This window comes from Rhinolophus hipposideros (assembly GCF_964194185.1).
Source record: "Rhinolophus hipposideros genome assembly, chromosome: 16".
In the NCBI taxonomy this organism is placed as follows: domain Eukaryota; kingdom Metazoa; phylum Chordata; class Mammalia; order Chiroptera; family Rhinolophidae; genus Rhinolophus; species Rhinolophus hipposideros.
This window is the reverse complement of record NC_138062.1, coordinates 28,514,610-28,542,387: the sequence shown is the minus strand read 5'-3', so window position 1 is coordinate 28,542,387 and position 27,778 is coordinate 28,514,610. Positions and strand designations below refer to the sequence as shown.

Genomic DNA, 27,778 nt, shown 5'->3' with positions numbered 1-27,778 from the left:
GCAGCCGCCGTAAGGAAAGACTCACATGTGTTGGTTGCCGGCTCACACTGCAGTGATAACGTCTGAAGACTCTCCTCATCCATTTCTAGCTCCAAATTGGACAGGTACTGCTTCACTTTCCGAGCCATTTGGGCATCTTCATAAAGCTTTTTGGCATTGAGAAAGGAACTACGGCGTACCCGCTTTTTATGACCACCTGTCTGAGCAACATCTAGCACTGTTGCATTTGTACTACCCTGGCTGAGAGACCTGGAAGATGGAAAGGTAGATAGATATGCAGCTCACTCTAGCATGGGATTACTGCATTTGAAACGTGCCAAGACTTATATAAATATTCTATGTTCAAAACGTCACATGCTTCATTCTGGTAAGTAAACTGCTACACAAAGTAATATAGAATAATGCAATTTTCTTAAAGTTAAAAAAGAATCCTACATACATACCTATATATGTCTGGCACCTGTTCTGCTCTAACTAGGAAATTTTACTTTTCACATCTATAGAGCATTCAAGGCAGTCCCCTCTCACAGAAGCCAGCAAATAATAGTAATTATACATAAAAGCTCATGCAAGAATATAGTTACAATTAGGACTTATATTAAATTTACTTCTCCAAAAGAGGATGTTTTACACAGATTTAAAACAAATAGCTACAATGTTTACAATTGTTTTCTTATTCCTTGGGTTAAATGTAGTGAGTTTCTTAAGTAATATGGTCAAACTGTTAATAAAATGGACATGCAAATGTAAACATTTATGTATAGAAACTAGCACATGAATTGTTAAGAATTATTTTCAAAAAGAATTGGTTTATAGAATGAAAACAGTAGTTAGTTGAGCTGTAAAAAATTTCATTTTAACACCTAGGGGCACACCTTTTACATTACATATATTGACTTCTCAAATATCTGTGCAATCGTATTTAAATTGCACAATTTTCCTTCCTCCCCTCACCCCACTTTAGGCTTTTCTCATTTTAAAACACAGAAATATTATTAAAATAAAATCTTTCTGAAAGCTGAGAAGCATGCCTGACCTACAGGTCCCCAGACCAATCATCAATCATTTCACAGCTCTCATGGATCATGACGTCAAAAGCAAAAGCCCCAACAGATTAAACTTGAAGTCAGTTTGTCAACTGAAATTCTGCTAGAGCAAGAGGGTTAAGAAAAAAATGCAAAAATGCAAAGCTTCAGAAAATATAGCAGGTAAGAAAACAATGCAATGAGCAGAATAAGAACTGTGTGTGGGTCTGCAACGTCTCCAGCACTTACCCTAAACTCCTCCATTTCTTCTTCCTGTAAGTGAGAGCCATGGAGATTGAAGCATGGGTGTAGAAAGAGAGACAGAAAGATCACAAGCTCAGAAAGAAAGGACTAGACTTTTGGATAAGCAGTACAAGAAGCCCACAAACATTAAACTGCATAATCACCTCACACACACAACTTAATCAGAAATATTTATGTGGCTCAAAAGACACATACATTTACTTTATTCTGTTCTAAAAGACTGACTCCTATTCTCTCCTTCACTGGACTAACCATTTTTTACTATACTGACAGCTAAATCCATTGTGTGCATATTGAAAAAATACCGTTTGGGTTATTTATATATTTTAGTTCATACTACTAATTATGGGTTTTAGCTCTACAAGTCAGTGTTCTGAAAAATAAGGAACAAATAATTGTGCCTCTTGTTAAGTGAAGGATAAACGTCTGAAGGACAAACTGTTTTCGGTGACAGTTAAAGGTGCTCTTGATGCAGAATAAGACATTTATTCCAAATTAGAGCTCAATGGAGATTCTCTGTATGACCTAATACAATCTCTGCCATGCTACATATATAAACATACACAATTCTCTAATTTATTAGGAAGCTTTAAACTCAACCTTCTCTAAACCCATAGGTGCTACTTAAGAGGACACACTCACCGAGTCCTGAACATGAGGGCAGGGTCCATGTTAACTGAAGCCATTCGGCCAACATGACGAATTTCTTTTGCGATCATCCTTAGCTTCTCAAAATTGACTAGCCCATCAACTTTTGAGTCATTTCCTGTAATTGGCAAAGAAGAAAAAGGGAATCATGTGGCATTTATTTTATGCTTCCACAAGTGAAGGTAGAAATCCTCTCCTTTATATTTACCTTCATGAAGGAATGTGAGATCCTTCTTGATAACTGGGAATAAAGGGATTATGGGAGGTTGTAAATTTTGACTATTGAGGACATTGCGATATTTTGCCATGTTTCTGGAAGGATCAAACAGGTCTTGGAGATCTTGAAATAGCTTTTCGTATTTATTGGGAAGTTTTTCCCAGGTGGTTCGCAATCTTGCTACTGGTGCCAGGTTTAGGCCACTGAAAGAAAAAAATGGAAAAATGATATAAAATGAAAAGACTCAACCTTATGAAATGAGGGAAGTAAAACAGTGCATTGTAGATTGATTAACATATTAACACCTGTGTGTATGCTGTATAGAAAGAGTCAAAAGAAATTTACAGAAAGAGTCAGAAGAAACTATTATATTAATAATTCTAGGGAATAACAATGGAAGATGGAAGTAGGGTCAGGATCAAGAGGTTTTAGTTTTACTCTTCCTCCCGTTATAGTCTCCCAATTTGTTTACTATGACCAAAACCACTAGAATGTAAGTATCATGAGGGTTTCATTGCTTTGTCTCCATACATAGAATGGTGCTTGGCACATAGCAGCCTGGCCAAATATTTTATAGTAATAAAATAAAACAAAAGCCATAATAGTAATGAGAATATGATCAAACTCCTAGCCAGAGGAAATGACCAATTTAATAATTACCATCAACATCAAGTTAGCTAATTGTTTCAGCTTATATTTCCTTCCAGCCATAATCTAAGCACTTACAAGGGAAGAAAATTAACATTTACTGGGCATCTTCTTTGGGCTGGCTGATGGAACTCCACATTCATTACAGTGGTCCCCCTTATCCACGGTTTCACTTTCCGTGATTTCAGTTACTTGCAGTCAACTCCAGTACGAAAATAGCCAATGGAAAATTCCAGAAAATAAACAATTCATAGTGTGCCATTCTGAGTAGAATGATAAAATCTCACGTCTTCCCACACCATCGCTCTGGGAAGTGAATTACCCCCTTTTCCAGTGTGTCTGTGCTGTATGCGCTCCTCACCCATTGGTCACTTAGTAGCCATGTAGGTTTGTCACAGTGTCGCAGTGTTTGTGTTCAAGTAACCCTTACTTTACTTAAAAATGGCCCAAAGCCATTCATTAACTTTTATTACAGTATATTGTTATAATTGTTCTATTTTATTATTAGTTGTTGTCAATCTCTTACTGTGACTAATTTTAAATTAAACTTTATCATAGCTATGTATGTATCAGAAAAAGCATAGTATATATTAGGGTTCGGTACCATGTGTGGTTTCAGGCATTCACTGGGAGTCTTGGAACGTATACCCCATGGATAAGGGGGACTACTATATATCATTTAATCTACTTTAATCCACAGAGTTTTAACAGTATAACTCTGGCATATTGTTATTTTAAAGAGTAATAAACTGATGGTCAGAGAAGTTCAAATAATTTGTCCAAGGTAATAGAGCTTAAAAAAAAAAGTGGCTGAATACAGAGTTTTCTGGGCTTCAAATCAGCATACAAGAGATTTTTAAGTTAAACATTAGATTGGGATTCAGAGAAGAATTGTTTAATAGGATTCAATTAAAAACTACGATACACACTTACACAAATTATACAGTGTTCCTGGATTGAAACATATTTTTTACCCTGTAAAATGAACAAATGTGCTCTTACCTGATGATTGCAAACATGGAGTTAAAATTCTTGCACTCCCTGCAGTGTAGTGCTATCTTGATGAAATGCTTAATGATCTTCATCCTCTTCAGCTGGTTCGTCTCTCTCAGAATTTCAGATGCTACCCAAAACGTTTCCTGGTTAATGACTTCCTCAAATTTCTTCAGGTTGGCACAGCTGGTTTTCGATTTGAGTTTAAATAAGTCATCTATATATTCAGTAGGTTCGATGTTGCGGAAGAGCTCAAAATTCCGCATTGAGAGCTGAGTGGCGACTTCCACGGTGCTGAGCTGCAGGAGAGAGATCTGACTCTCTCTCAGCAACTCCTGAGCATCTTCATCTGAACACAGGGTTTCTGTTTCCATGTTGTTTTTCAAGTAATATCTAAAAAAAACCCACAGAATTCAAAGCCTAAGAGAGTCTCATGATATTCCTAGAAAGAAGAAGGCTACTTTTTATAGAATGTTGGAGAGAACAGTGAATCCAAGGCTGGAAGAATTCTTTTTGACTCCAGGAACGCAGCTGCTAACCTCCACACCAGATCACAGAACCACCTGTCCAGAAGTCACTGATGGAAACTAACAAATCACGTGGAATTTTATGTCTACCAGTGGTAATTCCTTTTTCTGCTGTCCTTCCCTGCTTCCTTGATATTTTACTTTTTTGTTGTTAAAAATGACAGAAAATAGCTACGTTACAATTTTCAGTTTAAATAAGGAACGAGGCTCTGAGAAGGAAGCAGGAGAGATCAGACACAGGTCATCATTCTATTTTTCCCAGAGAGAATCTGTGACTATTGATGGGTTCAAGTTGGAGCAATCCAACGTGACTTTACATGAGGCTTTCTCTCCCATTCTGCCTGCCTGGTGTCCTAACAGGCGAGTCTGAGAAGTGAATGCTTGCACATTGAGGGGGCACTAAAAACATTCAGGTCACAGTACCCTTGTTTTGAACAAGTTCTTAACTCTTTTGCTGCAATGATTTCAAGTTTTTGTTTTTTTTTCCCAAAACGTGTCAAAAATCCACAAAAAATAAAAAGTTGATATTTTGACTATTTTATGCATTTAATAACATTTTGAGTTGCTTTGTACATAAATGACATTATATATATATTTTAAATCTTTGTCGTATGGTAATAAATTCACCACTATGTTGAATTTTAGCAAAAAATACTCAAACCATACTAAGTGACATCGATTAGATTTAAATATAGATAAATTAGAATCCAATGGGATTGATGACAGAAAAAAAATTATTGCAAAACGTTACAAACTATGGCATACAAAACATCTTTGTTGTGGACAGTGCAAACCACAGGAAAACACATCTGAGCGTTGCAGCGAAAGAGTTAAGAGGGTCCTTATGAAGGTCGAAATTTCTGGTGTGCATTTACTGTGAGAAAGCAATTCTTGGTGAAGGAGAGAAAAACCTGAACCTGAAGGGTTACTCACTCATTTAAAAAACCCATTGAAAATGTTCATCTCTCAGATTTTGATGTGGGCTTGAAACAGGAAGTGGGGGCGGGGGGTGGTAAACAAATCCAAAAAGATAGGTTTTGTATACCTTCCACTGAGTTGTATCCTATCAGCAAGTTTGGAAAGCTGATCTGGAAGTCTTCTTTGTTTGATCACGCCCTCAGGTGTGACAGAGACCTCACAGAGTGAGTACTGATCGGGCGTGGCAGTCACAGCAAACTCCCTGATGGCCTGAATGACCACTTCCTTCGCTGTGGTGTCCTTGCTGATCATGATATATCGGCTTTGCTGATCAGCCTTAAAAACCCTTAGCACTTGATCTGGCAAGTCTGCAGGAAAGAAAAGCTATACGTTAAGCAAAAAGGAGTTTAATATATGGGAATAAAGTTAAGTGCAGTCATCGGAAAAAACCTCTGTAGAAAAGATAATACTAAACTCTCACCTCTCCCTTACTACAGCTCTTCTCCAGAGATTCAGTCAGTCAACATACTGACGAGTTACAAGAACATTTGTTCCCCTAAAGATCACTGAATGAGCTACAGACAAAGGCAAACACATCAACACACACCAGTGGCCCACAAGATCCATCGGGTTAGTAGCAAAAACTGAAAAATTTAAATCCCAATTTCATCTTTATTATATTGAAAAGCCCATTAAGCTGACCTAAAATATGCCTTTTACTCTGTTTATTTAATATGACCTAGTAAGGCCTGCCTGGTATGTTATCTTCATTCTGTAAAAGAGAATGTAAATTCAGGAGATTAACTTGCCTATAGTTGTTCAAAATATTCCCAAGAATAAAAAAGGACGAGTTCCAACTGCTTGAAATGGAAGGTCCACCCTGACTCTGAGCATCTGATTAATCCATGCCAAACCAAGAGAGATACGTTACAGCATTACCATTGTGTCACAGGAGAAGGATTACGAGGATAAAACAAAAGGAGGATGGGTAATGCTCACCAGGGGTAGTGCTGAAGTCTAAAATGCGATGATGAGACTGCAATAAATCAGGATTACTGGATGACAAGGTTCCACTGACGGGCAATGCAGTCGGGATGTGCTTTGTCTGCCTTAGTCCTACTATGCTGTCATCTTGAGACTGACCAATCCCAATATCACTGAACAAAGAGGAAAATTAGAAAATAATCAGCAAGTTAAAATGTTACAACTCATCCAACTATAATAGACACAGACCATAAAGAAACCCGATTTCATCAAACTCCCAGTTAACGCAAAAATATCTTTAATAAATTTGGTTAAAAATTGCAAAAGCAATTATTGCTTAAGTGTATCCAACTCAATTTATTTTGCTGTTTTGTAAGTGTATAGTATGTTTCTCTGAAACCTCTGTCTTTTTAACAAGACAAACCATAACAAATATTAGTAGTATCTCCATACAGAAATATATCCAAGAAAGGATAAGCTCTAGTTACTGATGGAAATAGATTTAAGAAAAAGCACATTTTAAAAAAAGTGCATTTTGTTGAATTGAATGGATGGCTTCTGCATCACAATGATAAATTCTTTTATAATCTGATCTTTGAGAACTGAAGAAATTGAGAAAAACGAATAGAGGGGAAAAAAATCCAAACTCCCAATTTCATTCTCCAATATTTCAGAAAAATAAATGAGATCACTACAGAGTCAAATGCAAATAAACCCTGACACAGACATTATTTCTTAATTATACAGAGCATAAAAATCAGTGATGCACAGTGACACTTCTTAGCATCAAAGAAGAGGCAATGGAAATCCAATGACTCACTTTCACTTTTAATTCTCTACTCAAAATTTCTAGTTATACATTTAAGTTCCCAGAGAAATACTGCATATTATGGGTAGCTACAAACTCATTTCCATTTATAAAAAGCCTGTTACTGTGGACAACTCTTGAAACAAGATTGAATAATACATTAAAACTTATTTCCAGATTTGAAGGGTCAACGGTTTGCAAAACAAAACATCAAATTAAAACAATATGCATGCACACCTACAAAACAACTAGATCATAAGCAAATGGTTAGAATTCTGTCTAGTTTCTATAAATACCTTGAAACAAGAGGAAAGAAAATTATACTCAGGTTGGAATGTAAACCAAGGTGTCATAAATAAAATTAAGGCATTTAGCGTCAGTTTTTCAGACATTAGAGTTTGATGATAATTCCAACTATTTTTAATGGCTATGGTAAAAAGAGATCTAGCAGCATCCTTTCTCTTTATTTTTTGGGGAAATGGAAATTATAAAAGAAAAACAGCAAGGACAAGAGTTTTCTTTTAAAGTCAAAGCAAAAATTAAAGATTTTACTATAAATGCTTCCAAATTTACAGGTAAGTCCACGACAAAAAAAAAAAAAATTCCATTTAAGCATACACTCGCACAGGCATGCATATAAATACTAAAAGTATTAATGTCCTGTGAAACATTAAAACCTTCACATTATTAGAATTTTATTTTTCAACCATATAAACCAGTCTTTACTGCCCAAAATATTAGATGTAGTACATGACATGCGACTACTATGGGCTCAGGTCAAAGATGTACCGTGTTTCCCCGAAAATAAGACCTAGCCGGACAATCAGCTCTAATGTTTGTTCTGGAGCAAAAATTAATACAAGACCCGGTCTTATAATAAAATAAGACCAGGTATAATATAATAATATAATATAATATAATATAATATAATATAATGTAATATAATACCGGGTCTTAGAGTAATTTTTGCTCCAAAAGATGCATTAGAGCTTATTGTCCAGCTAGGTCTTATTTTTGGGGAAACAGTAACTGCTCGGGCCACTCCTGGCACAAATGACCATAAATACTAGTATACTCCAGGCACACCCAAAAAGAGCTGCCTTCTTAAGAAATGTTTCTCTACAACATTTTAACACCTAACATGATCTAATTCTCTCCTCTGGCCAATATCTCTGTTATCCACAGACATGGAGACACTCTTGGATTGAAATTACTTTATAATGAAGACTTAATTCAGAAATTTCCGTCTCTGAATACATCCTCTTACTATTTGACCTCTCCAACTCTCTCATTGTTACTAAAATTGTTTTTTCGCCTTTGTTGATTTTATAGTCTGTTGACTTAATCCCTCTTTTCTCTGGGTCATCAGTCTCTCTCTACTTACCAGACAACCAGATCTGAATTCTACAATCCTTTTGCCTCACCCATTTTCTCCCTCCTCTATTCACGTCACTCTATCATGCCTACCCTTGTCAATTTCCCATCATTCAGCATCTTAGCTTCTGTAAAACTGATAATGTTCGAGAGTATTTTAGAAGATTTCTCTGATTGAATAGTTTAGTGACTTTGTCAAAAAAAAAATCTTCATAAACACGTGCTGATTTCTGAGAAGTCTTAGTAAATTTATTAAATCAAATCTATCATACCAAAGAATAGATTCTACAGTTTACTGAGCCCACTTTTAAATATAATTATTTTTTTCATTTGAATTGCACTGCATATATGAATTATTTCAAACAATTTTCATAAAGTACATAAATGTCACACATTTTCATTATAAACAAGATGTTTTAAATTCAGTGTTTTAAAATCAACACATCTATTATCTTTCATTTCCCTTCTCTAGCTTTTAAATATCTTTCTAAATACACACAGAACAAAATCGTATGTAGTATTCTCATGTTATATTCCTTGCCAACATACTGTACTATGGATGGATTATGTCACAGTTCTTACGTGTTCCTGTTCTATTAGTACTTGCCAGGGCCATGCTGACTTTCGTTTGAATTTTTTTATTTAAGGTTCATATTTAACTCATGGTCAAATATAACTCTAAAATTTTTGTTGTTGTTATTATGCTGATACTAATTCTACATTTAAGTGATTTTTAAAATCTACTTAAAAATAAGACTTTGTTTTGTTTTTTATCAAGAAGAATTGTTTTAAAAATCAATTCCAATTTTCTATAATACCAGCCAATCTAATTCATGGTCCCTTAGACTTGCTCAATATAAACATTCAAACGTGTAAATAAAACCATCATACTCATTGCTTATCCTTAGGGACTTTGCTGTAGACATCTTTTTTAGGTGATACAAAACCACCAATCATTATAGTGGGGACAACATAAGTTTGACATGAAACCCATCGATAGTATATTCTAGACCACATCTCTCTTTAATTTGTGGGTGAAAATTGTATATGAAAAAATATTTATAAAAAGAAATGTTTGACATAGCCCTCAATGTCTCTGTCTACAGATCCCTTGGTTATGTTATCAAGGAAAGAAAATAATCTATATGTTTTCAAGTTATCTCCCATACCATCGTAGTTTGAAGAACACAATAAATGAATTTGGTATACCCATGTTATTTTAAAAAACTGGCTGATGGTAATTGAAGTCTATAAAATACCTCTAGATTCAAAAGGAGCTAAAATAAATAAATAACCAAACAAACAAACCAAGCTAAAAGTGTGACACCTACAACTTTGTCTCGTTTGAGCTGCTGGCCTGAATAAATAGCCAAGAAGTAATCAGGAATACACCTGACATTCTGACTGTTGAGCATGTCGGGAGGAAGGAAAGGAGTTCTGTGCTTGGTTGGTGATACCTTGGCAACAGTTAAAGAATTGAAAACAGAAGAGAATAGAAAAAAGAGAATGGCAGGATGAATAGGAGCAACAGGAAGAAGCAAGGATTTGGTTGGCAAACAGCAGGAGCTAATGTTAAAGAAGATAACCAGAAACAGCAGTAAAAACAACTCCAAATCATGGGGAAGACAGGGTCAAACGCATTAGTTTTTAAAAGTCCAAATATGAAAAACAAACAGTTCAAATGAGGAAGTGCTAACCTATTTCTCATGAAGAATGGAATGGGCAAAAAATTTCCCAAAATGGGGTTAAAACAAATGTGACTGTTTAATATTGCTTCTAAGATAGCTCAGCTGTGAAAGCTTAAAATATTTTTTTAGACTCACATGCAAACACTAATTATGTCATCACCGTTGCATATCATTATAACACATAAAACAGTGCACAGAGAATTTACATGGACACTTACTTATATGGTTTCTGTGGCAAGATACTGATCCGCGTCTTGTCAAGTATCTTTTTCAGCTTGTTCCTTCCTCCAACAGTGTTGGCTTTACTTTTTTTATTTACTTTTTCAAGTCCTATCACCTGTTCTACATCTACAGCAAGATCTGGAATGGAGTAGCGACTGGCCTTTTTGATGTCACCAATTTTAGGAAGGTGAGGGGCACCATTTCTTTTCTCTTCTGACAATCTTGTTAGAAGTTCTTTAAATACTAAAATGGAAATAAACACCACAAAATACCCATTATTAAAAATCTGAACAATTCCAAGGAAATTGCAGAGCTTGGAAACAGATGAGAAGCATAGATTTCAGCTATCAAAACTGTAATCCTGTAGAAAATCACTACTCCACCGAATGGATGATACCAAGAATCTGCTTCATAACATTGCTCTATCATTTCCACTCTGAATAAGTTAAAGTAATATATTCTTTGAATGCATAGGTATTTAAAACATTCATGAATAAAAACATTGATGAAACATAATTTTTATGGTCCTCATGTCAGAAGATTCTGATTTAGATCAAATTACATACTTACATAATTAATTCTATATCTATGCGTTTTACTATAAATATTTTTATTCTTATAATGTTTGAAATATTACTTATAAAAAATGACTTTTTCATGATTAAGACCTAAATGTAAAAAAAAAAAGAAAACGAAAGTGTGCAAAAAACTTACCAAATAAATTGGTTTTCACAGTGATAGACAAGTGTGTGTTATTTCTAAGAATTTCCATGGCTTTTGATAGCTGAATATTTTCAAAGTTTTGACCATTTACTTCTAATATCTAAAAATAAAATTAGAAAATTAATTTCAGTATCCCAACTGAAGGAAGAAAAAAACCCCCACAATATGGACCCTTAAAGTTTGGTTTAGAAATACCATACCTGATCCCCTCGTTTCAAGCCTGCTTCAGTTGCTTTGCTACCTGAATCGACACTGTCCACAAAAATTCCAAATCCCTTCTCTGAGCCTCCAAGCAAGAGAAAAGGCAGAGGAGCTTCTCGGGATGGTTTTGTTAATGTCATCAGTCTTCTCTTGGCTTTAGCTGCACATGCAATATTTAACAGCCTTAGATGTCCACCCATTTTCTATAAGAGTTCAGAAAGAGGGGTTTCAAAGATACGCTGCATAAAATGAACTTAAAGCTGATGTTTTTAAAAAAATCACAACTATTACCTCTCTTTCCAGATTATTTTCAAATTCTTCTAGAAATCGAGTCATGGCAGGATCTCCTTCAAAGTCATTGAAGTGATTATTCACCCACAATAATACTACCCGTGTAACCTGAAAAATCAATTATTTTCAATAGTTTTTCTAAAAATTTAGTGTGAAAAAATTGCAATTACAGTGATTTCAAAAACAATCTAACGAGAAGGGAATGGGGGTGTGGAAAGGGGATGTGTGGCCAGAAGGAGCCCACACCCCATCATTAAGCATTTAATAAAATCTCCATTAAAAAACAAACAAAACAATCTAGCAATTCAACGAATAACAACGAACAAGAAAATAAACTAATAATAGCAAAAACCCCCAGAAAGTATTTTAGTCATAAGAAAATAACCTTCTGAAAAAAATATAATTTATATCTGAATATAGACTTTACATTGTTTTGCCAAGAAAGGCTTTGAGTTTGTGAAGGATGGTAATTAACTTACATCTTACTTACTCTCAAGCTTCATTTGAAACAGTTCACAATAAACACAAAACTATATTAAAACCAAAATAAATGAATATAAGACAAAAGAAGACAGAAACTAAAAAATAAAGGTAGAGGGCAGAATAGGTAAGTGGGATGAATAGTATTAATCCTAGAAAGATCTAGAAAGGAACAAGCTGTAAAAGCAAAGTGCTAGCTAGGAGTTACATGCTATTTGAAAACATTAAGAACTAGCAGGCTTTTAACACCTTTAATTTGTCAAGAAAAATGAATAACCTTTTCTTACCCTACATGCCTTTTCTCAGAACCCTACACTTTTATACAGCCAATACACATACTCACACTTATAAAATATTTGTTTCGTACTCAGCAAGAACTGTGTGACTGATGTCCATTAGACTGGAAGTTCCATGAGTACAACTTTATCTATTACATTCTAAGGGTATCCTAAGACTTATAACAATGTCTGCCTGACATAAATTCTCAATAAAATTTTACTAAATGAATTGAGCATAATTGCAACTTTAAATATAAAAGTACTAGTTTTCTTTTATATAAGTTTAATTTTCTAAATTTTTAATAACCGAGAAAATAATTTTCCATAGAATTGTTTTCAAACATTAACCTCTTAAAGTGAGGAAATTAAGAACTCTATTCTTGCAGTCAAGAAACAGAGATAATGGTATATAGTTCATTTTTAACTATTGTTAAAATTCTGTTTATAGTTAATATATTGTGACAAATTACAGTATATAACATGACTAATCACTCAGGAGTCAAATCTTGGTATTTATATTAATTTTTTTGTCATTTACTACCACTATTGCCGAATTTTTCAAATTTAGGAAACCCAGAAGAGTAGCTCCTTTAAAACTATACCCAACACCTGACCTATTCATAAAATTAAAATTTTGCAGCTGAGACGCCAACTTAAAAATCTTCCAGCCATACTGCACATTAGAAAAACGAGGCTCATAAATCATAAATTGGAAACCACCAACTACCACTACCAATAAAAATCCTTTAAGATGTATAAAGCCAGGCACAACATAAAGAACTTTATTTCTATTATTCATCTTCTCCACAACCCCAAAGGATGTTGGTTATTCATTATACAAGTAAATAAATGAGAGTCAGGAGGGTCAGATGACACATGTGGTCAATGGCAGCAGCAATACTCAAACCAAGTTTTTACGGTTGAAGAGCTCAGTTGAGATCTGGCCTGTGACTTTCAGGACATGAAAGGAAAAGCATTACTGTCCAAATGATTTCTCTACGTCAGTGGCTGGAGCAGCACTAGCGCTTGGGGTTTTCAGTGCCAGCCTCCTGTTCCGGATTTTCTTACCCCGCCTCTCCCAAGTCTGTCTCATGTAAATCAGACTGCACAGGGATAGGAGAAATGAGTACAGACAATGATTAACTCGCAAACCTCATCCGGCTATGTAGTTTATCATCCATCTAGCCTTGACGGAGCTCTTGAGAGCTGCTAAACAGGGTCTGTTTAGAATTATATTACTGGGACCCACCAATTAGAAACGGTTTCAATGAAATGCTGCTCTGGTGCCAATTTAAAAAGTGCAACTTTTGTCTGGTGTACACTGACCATCTACCAAATTAGAGCATGCAGGTTCCTATGGAATCCAGATGTCTGGGTTTTGTGTTTTAAAACATTCTCAACAGAACTACAGTTTAACCATTTGTTGGTCAATTTATTAGCTTTTGCATTAACAAAGAAAAGAAACAAAAAAAGAAGGAAGGAAGGAAGGAAGGAAGGAAGGAAGGAAGGAAGGAAGGAAGGAAGGAAGGAAGGAGAAGAAAGAGAGAGAGAGAGAGAGAAAGACAGAAAGAAAGAAAGAAAGAAAGAAAGAAAGAAAGAAAGAAAGAAAGAAAGAAAGAAAGAAAGAAAGAAAGAAAGAAAGAAAGAAAGAAAGAAAGAAAGAAAGAAAGAAAAGACATTTCTAGGGCTGAACCCTAGAAACCTATAACAAAAAATAACACTTGTATCATTTTTGCTTAAAAAGTACATCCTCTTATTCTATTAAAATAATTTGAACAGAACTAGTGTAACAAATATAATAAATATAAAAATATCCTTAAGTTAATATATGAGTAGTCATATTTAAAAGTCAAACTAGAATATATTTTCCAACCTTATCCCTGAGGCTCGGGTCATTAAACCACTCCAATAACTTCTTGCCCACTTCCATGGGGCTAGAAAGAAAAGTCCTGTAGGTTAACAGGAAGTCTTCTATGAACGTTGGATCCACTACCGAATGCTCTTCCACCAAATGCATTGTGAGTCTTTCTGAGGTGCCCTGTAACAAATAAGAGGTTTAATCACTGCTTTGCATAAGTATCGTCTATCTATATGGTACCTTGATTTCAAATCATCCACGTAAGATGAACCGGGGAGTAACCGATATAATAACAAATAAAACTGCTCTTCATCAGGAAATTTAAAGATTTTTTTTAATCACTGGTAACTTTTAAGAGAACTTATGCATAAAAATGAGGTCGGGGAATCTTAAGTTGTCATAACTGATACAAAAAAATAGTCATGTTTGTTTTACCTTAATGACAATGTGTCCCTTTCTTGTTCCAGTTCGGTCAAGTTCTCGATGTTCTTTCACCATAACAATTTCTCCTTCCTCCTCCACTTTTTGCATATTCTTTTCTACTTGGTTGAGAATACGGCAATAATCTTGCTGGGCTATGCAGACAAACTGGCATAAAATAAAAGGCACGTGTTAATGATAAAGTGCTTCCAAGAGACCCAGCAGTACTAATAATTCAGTGTTTTAATTATTGAACACTGACATTTCTCTATGTCCTGCCCATACTTTCTAATGAGTGCAGTGATGAACCTTAATCACTACTTCACTTTTTAATGTATTTCTTCCTTGGTCAAGAAAAGTTTCCTTTTTTAGAATATTTATATGTAGTTTATATTAAAAATCTTAATTTTAAAAATTAGATGATAAAATCAGGAGAGTCCCTTTTTCATGCCTCTTTGACAATTAAAAACATTATAGAAGGGGAGTGGACTCTTAGGAGGATAGATATAAAAACATAATGACCACTTAGCAGGTTTAAAAGATTTCAAAAGCAAGATTTTAAAATAAAGATGGTTTGAATAAAACACATAGAAAATCCATGGATACTTGGGGTAGATATTATAAATTTGCTAACTATGTTCATAAGAAATCGTTTTAGAAAGTCTGTTCAAAAGAGGTCCACAAAAAAAGCCACATACTTGTTAAGTTCCAATCATTATTCCTTACAACTGGTATTAACGGTAATTCTTGCTCTTAAAGAGAAGTTAACAATAATATGCACATCAAGCCATTACTCCTCCATGACTCCAAATATAAAAAATTTCAGGGCTTAGGGCAAACCACTTAATTACATTTCTTACTAGTTTTAAAGAAAGTTAAGAATGAAATACAGAAATCACTTATTACACAAATTAACCAAAGGCCAGGGAGAAGGCCAGTGAGAAGACAAGAGTCAGTTCTTAGGTAAATAAAAAACACTGTCATCTCTGAATTTTGAACGATTTATTCTTATTTTAGAAATCCTTTGAGAATAAAAAATCCCGAACATTTCTTTTTCTCTAATGTAAAAAGATGAAAAAGGGAGATGATTAAAATATAGCATATAAAAGATAAAATATGTAATAGCCATCCAAAACCATATTTTCATAGGACATTTAGAGTTCTGGCTTAATGTTCATGACATTCCATTAAATTCTTTCAAAGATGCAAAACCAAACATTGTAATATTTGTAATGATGACATCATCATCATCATCACCATCATACTGCAGTAGCCTTACAGAACTTTCTCAATTTATTCTCCAAATCGTCCCATAAGGAAGGTACTATTATTATCCCCACTGTACAGATGAGGACACAGCTGTAGCAACGGCATGCTAATTTGCCCAATGTCTCATAATTACACGCTTGCTAATTTAAAAAAAATTGTGTGCTCATATCAAAATCTTAGAAATGAATATAAAAAAATGTTAGTAATTATCTCCTAGCAATGCAAATCACAAGTGACTTTCCTTTTTTAATATACTTTTCTATATTTTCCCTGCTTTCTGTATAATCAATAAAGTGTTTTTATGTTTTATGTATTACATACTTTATTCTTACAATAAAGTAAGCTAGAGAAAAGAAAAATGTTATTAAAAATTATAAGAGAAAACATATTTACAGTACTGTATTTATTGAAAAAAAGATCCACGTATAAGTGGACCTGCACAGTTCAAAACCATTGTTCAAGGGACAACTGTTGTTCTAACTATCAGAACTATTCCTTTGTGTTCTCCTGAAACAGTAGCAGGAGCAGTTCACACTCGGGAAATAGCATGTTCCAATATTGTTTCTTCTACTGACTTGGTTGATATTATATCACTAATTTGTCTATTAAGAGTTTAGAATCTAAAAGTTAAAATTCAAAAGATACAAGCTTTTCTTTTAAGTAATTGTGCGTAGTTTAATTTTGAAAAATTCCTTTAAAAAATTATTTCTACATCACTGACTACAGGTATGTTTGTGTGTGTGTGTAAAATATGTGGCCCTTAGTTTCCTGTCTCCAAAATATTTTTCCTTTTTTCTTGTTACAGAGCAACAAAATTGTTCCCCATAGCTCCAAATAATCTCAGATGTTCTTTCTTGTACTCAGTTTTAGAGTACATAATTCTATCATTTTCTCATTGATCTCCCAAAAAGGAAATACATCCCTGAGTTAAAATGCATAAGTAGATAGAGAAAAGAAAATGATTTCTGAAGAGAAATGTACTAAAATTAATCTTCTTGACTAAGGATTTAAGGAAATGAGAATAAGTTTGATTTGAAATTCTTGATGTGTAGACAGACAGCTTGGGCATTTCTTCTGTATCAAACTGAAATACTATTCAAAAAAAAAAAAATCCCAAACTGAATTTCTAATGTGGCCATACAGAGCTGATATATAAAACAAAATTAATTTTAGATAAAAACATTTATCTGTATTTTTAGTAGCAGATTTATTTTTTGCTTTAAGAAGTTTGTAGATCTAGTGAGAAATTACAATTTTCACTGGTATGATGGAGTCAGTTGAAAATTTGTGAATTAAATACATATTTGTTTTGGTGAGGTTTTATACTTTCAGATAATTGTTAACACATGAAATGAAGTACTGTATGATCTTGGCACTCTGATATAAAATAAAAATCCAAACAAGATTCCGCTCATATTATAAAAGGTCAATGGCAGTTTATGTCACAGAATTATTTTCTTTTGGGCACACGACATCACAATTTATACTTAGTAGAAAACTTATGTATGATACAAAACTGAAGTAAAATTAAACTTTGATTGTAATACAGAATAGTCAACTTTCAATTTATCCATGCAACCACTTTCTCTTCCAAAACTACTTTATAAATTCAAAGTGTCATTAGCTCCCATGCCCTCAGGGAAAAGGTGAGTCTAACAGATTTACCGTAAGAGGTTAGATCTGTATAAACTGGTACTTTGTGGTCTTTAAGGGGAATTCATACCTAACTGTTCACACATGGGAGGGTGTATGACTGGGCTAAGCAATGTCTGGGGTGACAGTGGTAAGCCTAAGTCATAGACAGTGGAGAAGGAAAAAGGGACAAGGAGAGGAGAAGAGGAAGAAAGGAAAAGGAACAGGAAGAGGGGAAAAAGAAAAGAATGAGGCATGTGGGGAATGGAAAACTATTACCAATCGCCTGGTGCCATAAGATGTCTATACCTAGCCCTGCCTTCATCCTTCGAACCAAATGGGAACGAGAATAGACACCGAAAGAAGAGCACTGAAAAAGAGGAGCTAACAGAGAAGGGATCCAGGGCAAAATACAACCTTGAACTTATCGTGGGATCCAAATAAATAGAAATAAGTGCTACATTTAATCTATGCACTATTGTGTCCTTAGGCTTAACATGAGCTCAACTAGGTATCACATTACCCAATATTTATTTCCAGAACACAATGGAATGTAAGAAAATTAGGGCCAACCCTAAGCAAAGTTGCTTCTTCTTGGTAAAGAGAATGAAACCCCATTTTTGTTCATGTCATTCAGTGCCTGTTGATGGCTTACAGTATGCTCAGTAGAATGTCTGCATCTTATGGAGGCCATTTCATGGATGAATGAAAATATGATTCTCACCATTTCCTTTACTTTCCCTAACAAGAGGATGATCTGACTTTTGTACTTTTTGACAAACATATGACATTTTAACATATTACCCCAAACAAGTATTTACATTAAATGGTCAATTTTATCCTCCATCCTTGTTCTACTACTGAGGGAATGAATGTCAGGGCTGAAAGATGGGTTGGTGCAAGTACACGAGCGATTCTTGAAACCCCTGTTTGAACATGTGCCCTTTACGTTGGCTTGGTATGGAGTGAAGAGGAAGAGACAGACTTTTTCTAGTAGGTAACTCACCCTTGACCCTCTTTGGATTTCTGGGAACTCCTATATCAGGAGTTATAGGAATCTAGGTGTCCTACTCAGAGTTTTCTTTCGGAGCCTACCTTGCCTACTCTCACTCTGGGTTTCCTAACCATTTCTTCATTTGGTAAATAAATTAAGACTTTCTTCCCTAATATCTACCTCCTCTTCCTTTCCCAGACTCCCAGATAAATATTTAATGTTACCTGGTACATTTGACATTATTTAAGCACTGTAATATTCAGGCATGTAACATTGTTATCAATTATTCTGAAACATTTCTATGACACCTATATCATTTCATTCCCATGATTACAAAATTTCTAACAAAAAATGTTGGCCAGTTAAGAACTTTTAACGTAATAGTTGAATTCTCAGAAATAAAATAACAAGGGCAGAGACTCCAACTCAAATGCTCTAGTAATGCCAATATGTAGAAAGGTTCAGGGAGGAACTAATAAGAGATAATAGGATAGAGAAATCTTTAACAATTTTTTAGCTTGGCTTTACTATTTTTGGAACACAATTCCAGAACTGAAATATCACATATGATTTATTCTAAAAGCACATTTCAAGGCCAAATAAAGACTTCAAGATTTGCCTACCATTTTGTTTTCCTCTACTATGTCAAATAATTAAGAGTTGACTGAATTTAAAATGCTCTTCTGGCATTACATATTCAAAACACTTAATTTGCAGCCATTTTTTTTTTCCTCTACAGTGCTCACTGAAGGAATTATTTGCCAACATTATTTTGATTCTCTTGGCAAGATGATTTTATTTACAGCCATGGTTATTTTTCCTTTTAGTAAGTAAAATGCTTAAAATGCAAATTTAAATGAATACTATGTAACACTTAACAGACATTATAAAAAGTCAATGATGTTCTTTTAGAATAAAGTATATTCAGATGTATTTCAGACTGTAGACTAATAAATATAATTAGCACTTAATATTAAATAGTCTAAGTCAAATCTTCTGGTTTATTTTTTATTTATTTATTTTTTTAAATCTTCTGGTTTATTTATATTAAAATATTTTATCTTTCAAAGATAATTTTTTTTAAGAAGACAAGACATACATTATAAACATTAGCAATTGTTTTACTACTAAGTCTTTCTACTGATTTATACTAAGATTAATTTTCATGACTTCTAAAATCAATTCCTTATCTTGTATGTATTTAAATAAAAACATTGCCTAACTATATCACATTATCTTTATTAATCTACTTATAATTTTTCTTCATAATGAGAGTTTTACATCCATTTTTAAATGAATAATTATTAACTATTGATGGAAATTTTAAAATACCATATTTATAAACACTATTTTTTAACAGAACATATTTATAGAACACTTAGTTCTGTGGAGTTCAAATAACTTCAAGGGAGATTTATTTTTAATTTTCTGGGGTATGAAAACACTAAAACATTAAAAGTAATAGTTCTAATTTAAAATCTTACTTATAAATCTAAAAAGGTGGCCTATTTATATAGATAGAAAAATCTCACCACAACTGCATATTTGTGTTCTTCATTAATAAAATATACATTTTAATGATATTTAATACCTGGCAGTCATCCACCTTTGTTCTCATTATTCCTTTCATGTATTCTTTGTCCATAGTTGGAGAGACACCAAAACTATTTCCCATACATAATATTTCTGCTTTTCCATCTGGATAAGTCACTTCTACAGAACCATTCAAAATCACTGACCAGGAGTCCAGCTAAGTAAAAAAGAAGAAGACAAAGCAGAAAAGAACATCATGATCATGCACTAGTAAACACCAGAATAGTCTCTACAAATGATTTAGCAGATCTTTCATTTTACAGATGGAACAAATAACTCAACTAAAGTTAACTGTTCACCAAATTCATAGATCAAGGAATAAAGCATAACAATATATCTACATATTTTCATATGCCTAGCACAGTATACACATCATTCCGCTCTTTTAATTTGACTTTAAATGTTCTTTAAAATGACATAAGAGAAAAAATTTCTCTGTCCCCCAAAACATATATAAACAAGATAAAATAATCACCACTGCCTCAATAAGAATATTATTTTGTCCTGACAAAAGGTATTCTATTATGAACATTTAAGTTACAAAATCTGAAAAGTTAATACATAAAAATATTTCTATTATGTCAGTTGAAATATAAATAACAGAAAATAAAATAAAGGATTTGGAATACTTAGACTTAATAATGAACGTATCCTAATTCTTGAAATATTCAAACATATTGCTGCCTATTGTTTTTTAAGCGGAAAAATAAAAATTGCTTTTTTTGGTTCATTTGCTGCTATATTGAAAGACCCTCAGACAGAAACTTTTTAAGTGGAAGAAATATTTACTAACCTCTTCACCATCATTTAACACTATGGTCCCAGCTCTTTCTACCACTGCAAATACCATTACAGCACAGAGTTCTCGTCTCACCGACATTGTCATATTGGCAAAAGCAGGCAACTGGTGCATAAATTCCAATAGTTGTTCTGAAAAGCAAAAATACTCAGTGTAAAAAGTACCACTTTTTTTTTAAATAAAAACAATCAAAGAGAATGTTCAAAGGTTCTTTTTTTTTTAATGTCCTACAATTCTGCCCACTGAAAAACACAATTACTTTTAAGTACTTTAGCACAAGTTGAATTTCTTGTGGGTCTACAAATGATGTCATTGTGGAAATGGTGACATTTCCTTGTTGATTCAGGAGCTACAATATACACTGTAATACAAAATCTAAAGGGAATAAATAAATTAATAAACTTCAAATAGGGAATTTCTATTAAAAATGAGTTGTGACCTTATTAAGACGTATTAAGGGGTATCATGGTAAGCTGAAACGAAACATAGCTCTGAGAATTCTCCAAAAACCCAGTAGGTCTATTCCAATGCCTTTAGGGCAAGTGGAAGCAGAAAAAACCACCTTCAATCTAAATATATTCCTGGATGGAGAAGCCAAGAGATATTTTCTATGAATCAGACAAATCTATTAAAATCAGTCAATTAAAAAAATACATTATATGACAGATGCAAATGAAAATTAATATATGGTTTCTTAGCCCACAGATTAGCAAAAGAGGAAGAAAAGTTTGATCACTCCACTGGCAATGCTGTGAAGAAACACATACTTTGGTGTAGTTCTAGCTGATGACAAGATGGATGACTTCACAGCCTTTCCAAGTCCTGCGGTCTATTTTTAATTTTCTCTATTATTAGGTAGTTTTATTAATTACGTACTAAGTTCTTTCCTTACTCTTCACCATGGCTCTAGGAGGTACATGTTTCTTTTTCATTTCACAAGGAGGAAACAGAGGCTCAATGTCATATAATTGGGAGAGGGCAGCGACATGATTCGGACTGTCTGCCTCCAAAGCTCATGCCGGACATTATAGGAAGTGGTAACAGAGCACAGGGTGTGTGTCAGACATCATTTGAATACTTACTAGTTATACAACTTTGGGAAAGTTGATTAATTTCCTTAAGGCATGGTTTTCTCATTTGTAAAAGAATAACATACCTACCTTTATTGGACAGTGGTGAGGATCAAATGCAATAAAGATGATAAAGTCCTTAGCACAGAGTCAATGCTTAATAAACGAGAACTGATACTATTGTCTTTATTAAATTCACGTCATTCAAACTTTGGGCTAAGTAAAAATTCCACTATATTTTTCTTGTCCCCACACAATGAAACTCTCCTTATGCACATTCCTTCTATTAGGATTTATGACCAATTTTACGTTATTGGATATAGTTTGTTAACTGCAAAAACAATGTAGAAAAGCAAGATACAGTCTGTATGTGAATGTATATTACATGTACATATAAATGTATATTACATTGCAAGAAGGTCAGACTGAGTGATTTTCTCTGCTCCAGCTGGGTAATGTCTGTTCTGAGTAGACCCTACGTCATCCTTCCTGTGTAAGACTTTTCATTACTTAAGGTGGCTTCAGTCATCAGGAGCATAACAATGATAGGTGGTACCCAGGGACTCTGTCCAACAGGACATTGTTCTTCAACCTGATCTAGACTGATGTGTCAGGAATCAATTTATTGTTGCAACTAGGAATTTAAAAAAGAAGAAGGGGCGGCTGGTTGGCTCAGTTGGTTAGAGCGCAGTGCTCATGGCACCAATGTCACCGGTTCCATTCCCACATGGGCCAGTGAGCTGCACCCTCCACAACTAAGAGTGAAAACAATGACTTGACTTGGAGCTGATGGGTCTTGGAAAAACACTGTTCCCCAATTAAGAAAAAAAAAAAAGAAGAAGAAGAAGAAGGAAGAAGAAAGAAGGAAGAAGAACAAGAAAGTAGCAAAGCCCATCACTTACAGAAAGAATGAGTAGGTGTGTTTGTGTTATGCCATAAAATATATTTATTCCTGGGAACAGCAATGAAGCAATTTTGAAACCACTGCAAGAGATGACCCATATCTATTACTACATGTGGGAGGTAGGAATCAGCATTTTACAGAGGCACTGACCTTTTGCTTTGAAACATAAAGGCAAATGAACAAGTTGTGTTCCTCTGACTGGCACATCTTAGTTCTGCTGTTTCTAGCCTGTTTTCTTCCACTATTACTCCCCAACCCTCACCATAAGGTGTGAAAATATTACCTATAGACCATTCATTTTACTCTTTTTTCCCCCGCTAGCTATAGCCAAATTTCCTTGGGCAAGCAAAGATTCATGTTCTTAAGAAAAATATGAGACTGGAAATTAATTGTCAGAAATGTTTTCAATATAACAAAACATGTTTAGACAACAATAAAAGCCAAATTATCACCACATATATATAGTTAAGGAATTTTAAATATATGAATATGAAATATATTCACTAATACTTGCTGTAAAGATCTGAAGTACCTTGCATAGACATTTTTCTTGCTTTTTGGCAGATTCCTACTATATTAAGTGAGTCATGAAATCAATTTGTGACATGTGTAGTGACGAACATTAAAAAATTACAACAGGATAGAGAATATCAGTGCATCACATATAAAAAGGATAAATAATAAAGGAGAAAGAAAATATCTAATAAATGTCCATAATTCTCCAGGCTCAGCTGAAAAACTAAAAATAAATAAATGCTTAGCCAGATCATATCTAAGAGTTTTGAAGACTCTCAGAGATTCATTAATGGTATCACTGGTTTTGTGATAACTTCTATTCTACTATGTATTATACTGGAGGTTTAGAGCAATTAAAAAAATAAAGACTTTCTATTACCAATACTGAAAAAATAGTAAATATAAAATGGAAGCATTTGGCTATTGAAGCTCAGTATAAACTCTGATAATGCCACAGGGATCTTAACAGAGTTAAAGGGATTAGGGCATACAGAGCTAGGAATGGGAAATACAGTAGTTCCTGGGACATGGGAAGAACAAGCCATGAAAGGGAGAAGCAGACCTACTTTCTTCTATATTGCTTGGAAGAATCAATTAGAATAATACATTAATGTGACCTATCTTGTTAGGAAAGGGATATTATTATTTATGAAAAATATTAGCCATTTTAAAAAACTTTTTTCTAGTAAATGTGACACAAAGAAAAATCAAATAATCAACTTACAGACACCAGAAACAGAAGTCTATTCAGAAAATTGGCTTATCTTATTAGCTTTGGTTTAATTTTGTGTAAGAAATAATTAATAGTAATATGTTTAAAAAAATCTGTAGGATTTTTTGGTTGTAAATAAAGGGCGGGCGGGGGGGCAGGAAGAATTCTTTGAAAGGGATCCAAGTAGTTCTCTACCTAATGTGTCAAGGCCTCAAAACAAAAAATTAAATTCACAACCATTGAATAATCGGCTACCCACACAGTTATGAGTGGAGAGCAAAAATGAATAAAGTCCCTTTCTTCAAAGGAATGAAACAAAGGGACACAAAAGAATCTCTGGGAACCCAAAGGGAAATTTTTAAATTCCTGCAGTTTTTAAAATATGATCGAATATTAGCAATTTCATTTGATTCAACTTAAACCACACACACACACACACACACACACACACACACACACACACACCCCGTCTCTTCTTTTTTTGCATATCAGGGGAGAGGAAAGTGGTTAGGAAGAGAGGGAGGCATCTAGAGAAAGCATCGATTATACGGATGTTTGTAATTCAAATGAAAGGTGTCTGATTTAACTAAATTCTAGAGAATGAGTTAGATTTAACGAGAGTAACAGCAAAAGTAATGGCTAAAGAGTTCTCATGTGTGGTTTATTTTGAGGAGATAGAATACAAGATCTTGTATAGACCAAACAACACTCATTAGACCTTATCTTTAATGATAGTGGTTTATTATTTTAGCATATTTGATAAGAGTAAGCATCAAAATCATTGCTGCTTGCTAGTGAATTGGTATTCAAGGAAATGTTATTCACTGTAGAGATTCTATCAATAAGCACATTAAAAATAAGATAGTTTTGTATTATTTTATGGGAATCAGCATAGTTCTTGTTTTCCAGAAATTCAAGGAAAGAAACTTTCTCAGATATGAAGAAGTGAAAGTTTTAAATTTCCAGGAATGAGATGCTACACATATTTTAATAATCACCATTCTCTTTCATAACTATATAAACACACATATTCAAAAGAGAAGATATATTAGCTCACAAAAAGATAACTTCCACATCTATCTGTTCATAAGCAGTGTTCAATCTAATTAAAAAAATCCTATATGATCAAGGATTCTGGATTAAGATGGTAAATTGAACACACTTCCAATTTCATTCTTTAAAACTGCAATAAGAGATTTTAAAAAAGAAATCAGCAAAGACAAAGAGAATAGGAGCACAAAATAAAATTTTGGATGTTGAAAATTAGATGAACATGTGCTATCAAACATAAAAAGTGAAACCCTATCTTTTCAGACGGTAAAACAGAACCACTTCAATTTATGCTGCAGAACCCTCAAAAGTCTTATGAACTACCAGTACCTTGGGAACAGGGAGTGGAGGTGGTGGACAAGGAAATAGGCAAAATAAAGAGGAATTAAGGATGGGTACTTGAAAAGCAGTTCCATCATTTATTCCAGGAGAAATCTAGAGGATAGTTATCCAGAAAGGTTAACGCCGAACACATTTCTGTCCTGGGATCCACAGGTGCAGTTAGCTCCCCTTTCTCAGTTCATTCGGTTCTGAGCCCTGTAAAGGGAACTTAGCAGCCCTTCCTTCCGAAAGCAGGCTCCTGTTCACTTCACTTCCAAACCTCCATTACCCCCTAACCCCCACTTGATTCTTCAGACTGCAATAGAGCATCGACCCCATCCTGCCTTGTTCCCACTGAGGTGCCAGGGCCTAGAGAAGAGTTCAGTGCATGCACAGAAGAAGCTCAGTCCCATTAGCCGAATGAATGAATGGTTATCACCACATGACATTCATCTATGAATAGTTAACAATTCCCATAAATGACTTCAATCATATTTTCATATTTAATCCAAGGTTTTGCCTTTTTATCTTTCATTTCCTAGATACGCATGTAGCTTAAATGATAAAAATTTTTCTTTATACATATTTGTCTCCCTTAAAACACATGCTATCATCCACTCATAATTATGCACATCTGTCATACATCTAATCCCAATGGATTGAGTTCCTTGAATTTCTCTTCAAATATATATTGGCCCGAAAAGAGTTGGGGGAATGGCAGAACAGATATATTCTGGGCTCGGGCAAGGGTGGTTACAGATTCTAGACCTGTGGTAGAAAGATAACTTTAACAGAAGTTGCTCTCACTCCCAGTATTTTAAGGAAGAAGGCAGAGAGCAGAAGGCATTTTCAAACATGAAACCACTATAACAAACTCACCTCTTGCTCTGATGGCAAAGGTGGGTAAAGGGAACCTCAACGAAAGGGAAAGTAGATATAAAGCCACTTAGATGTCTTAGGGTGCACTTCAGAAAAGTCTCAACCCCCCCACAGCTCATATGCTGCTAAATTGACACCCTGCTGTTTTCTTCCAGTCAGTCTCATCTTCATATGGACTCAGCAGAAGCAAAGTCGTTTCCATGACAATTTTACCAACTGCCACTTGACTAATGTTTACACACAGAAAACAGGAGCTTAATAGGAATAGTGGTAGTGGTCACAAGAAAATTAATAGTCATATTGTTGGGAAGTCTGTCTACTTTTAATTTTTTTTGTCACAAAGTGAGCAAAGTGAGCTATGGAAGAGTTTCATTAGGAAGTTTTATTATTTGTAGACTCTCAAAGGTACTAAGTAAAACTGATCACAAAACATTTTTTTTCCAACATAATTTTTTTTCAACAATTGTTCATACAAGAGAAATTTGTAAATCAATGACTTTTAAAATCCTCCTTGGGCTCTAATATATCAGACAATTTTGCTTCTAAAGATTTTAAATTGTTTTCAGATTCATTTTCTCATCCAAACTTACCAATGTCATCGTCTGTCCTGTCGATTGGGTCCTTCTCCAGGCAGTCTCGAACGATGTCCCTGCTCATCAGAGGATCCGATGCTCTCTCGATGTCTTCTTCATCGTCATCATCTTCAGAATCCACTGCTGTTTCTGGCAGCCCACTCAGGTCCATATCACCAGCCTCGCTTTCTGTGGCCTTAAAACAAACCCCCCAAACATTTAAAAAACTGTTTTAAGTAAATCTTTTGTAACCAAAAGAAGAGTAAGTCTAGTTAAAAATATTCAATTTTCTATTACATCAATTTTTCTGTCACTAAGTTGTATGTAGTCAGTATCAACAAATATTTATACACCAGACACTATGTAAAATAAAACAATGACTTCAACAAAATAAGTGATTTTTACCTCCCATTAAAAGTTTAGTTAGGATTGATGATTTTATCTCAGTACTTTTGACTTCTTATCGGAGCTGTCATATGGCATTTGAAACACAGTAGAATAAAAAAGAAAAAGATAGTATTTGTTTTCACTCCATTTTTCAAAGATAACACTTAAGCTAAGAGCTTAAGGGTAACAAATTAAGTCTGAGAAATTCCCTCCACAAAAGAATCGGTATGGATGTATCAATGCCAAGAAGACTGAACCACTTTTCTCCTATTAGATGGTCTTTATGGAAAAGTGAATCACAAATCAAAAGTAACTTGATAAATACGCAAACAAAACATGAACAATTAGTTTTAGTACCCCCATGTCTACTCTCCAACTGTAAATCAACAGAATGTATAAAAGACCACACGCCATCAAATATATGGTGATGGAAGAAGAACTGACTCTGGGTGGTGAACACACCATGGGATTTATAGATGATGTAATACAGAATTGTACACCTGAAATCTATGT

At 34.2% G+C, this 27,778-nt stretch overlaps 1 protein-coding gene across 10 annotated transcripts in view; it reads right to left on the bottom strand.

Moving 5' to 3' along the window:
* Positions 1-27,778, bottom strand: part of RAPGEF2 (Rap guanine nucleotide exchange factor 2) — a 213,678-nt gene that overhangs the window by 12,087 nt on the left and 173,813 nt on the right. For 9 of the 10 annotated variants that reach the window (XM_081077835.1, XM_081077838.1, XM_081077840.1 and 6 more), the window contains 16 exons: positions 26,897-27,074; positions 20,849-20,985; positions 20,054-20,212; positions 14,583-14,735; positions 14,163-14,327; positions 11,532-11,639; positions 11,240-11,443; positions 11,031-11,139; positions 10,313-10,559; positions 6,240-6,397; positions 5,368-5,608; positions 3,805-4,188; positions 2,146-2,357; positions 1,932-2,055; positions 1,275-1,298; positions 26-249 (listed from right to left, as the gene is read on the bottom strand). In XM_081077835.1, the coding sequence (XP_080933961.1) occupies positions 26-249; positions 1,275-1,298; positions 1,932-2,055; positions 2,146-2,357; positions 3,805-4,188; positions 5,368-5,608; positions 6,240-6,397; positions 10,313-10,559; positions 11,031-11,139; positions 11,240-11,443; positions 11,532-11,639; positions 14,163-14,327; positions 14,583-14,735; positions 20,054-20,212; positions 20,849-20,985; positions 26,897-27,074 (2,827 nt within the window). The remainder of the gene's footprint in view (positions 1-25; positions 250-1,274; positions 1,299-1,931; positions 2,056-2,145; positions 2,358-3,804; positions 4,189-5,367; positions 5,609-6,239; positions 6,398-10,312; positions 10,560-11,030; positions 11,140-11,239; positions 11,444-11,531; positions 11,640-14,162; positions 14,328-14,582; positions 14,736-20,053; positions 20,213-20,848; positions 20,986-26,896; positions 27,075-27,778) is intronic. The other variant, XM_081077839.1, reaches the window with a different exon arrangement.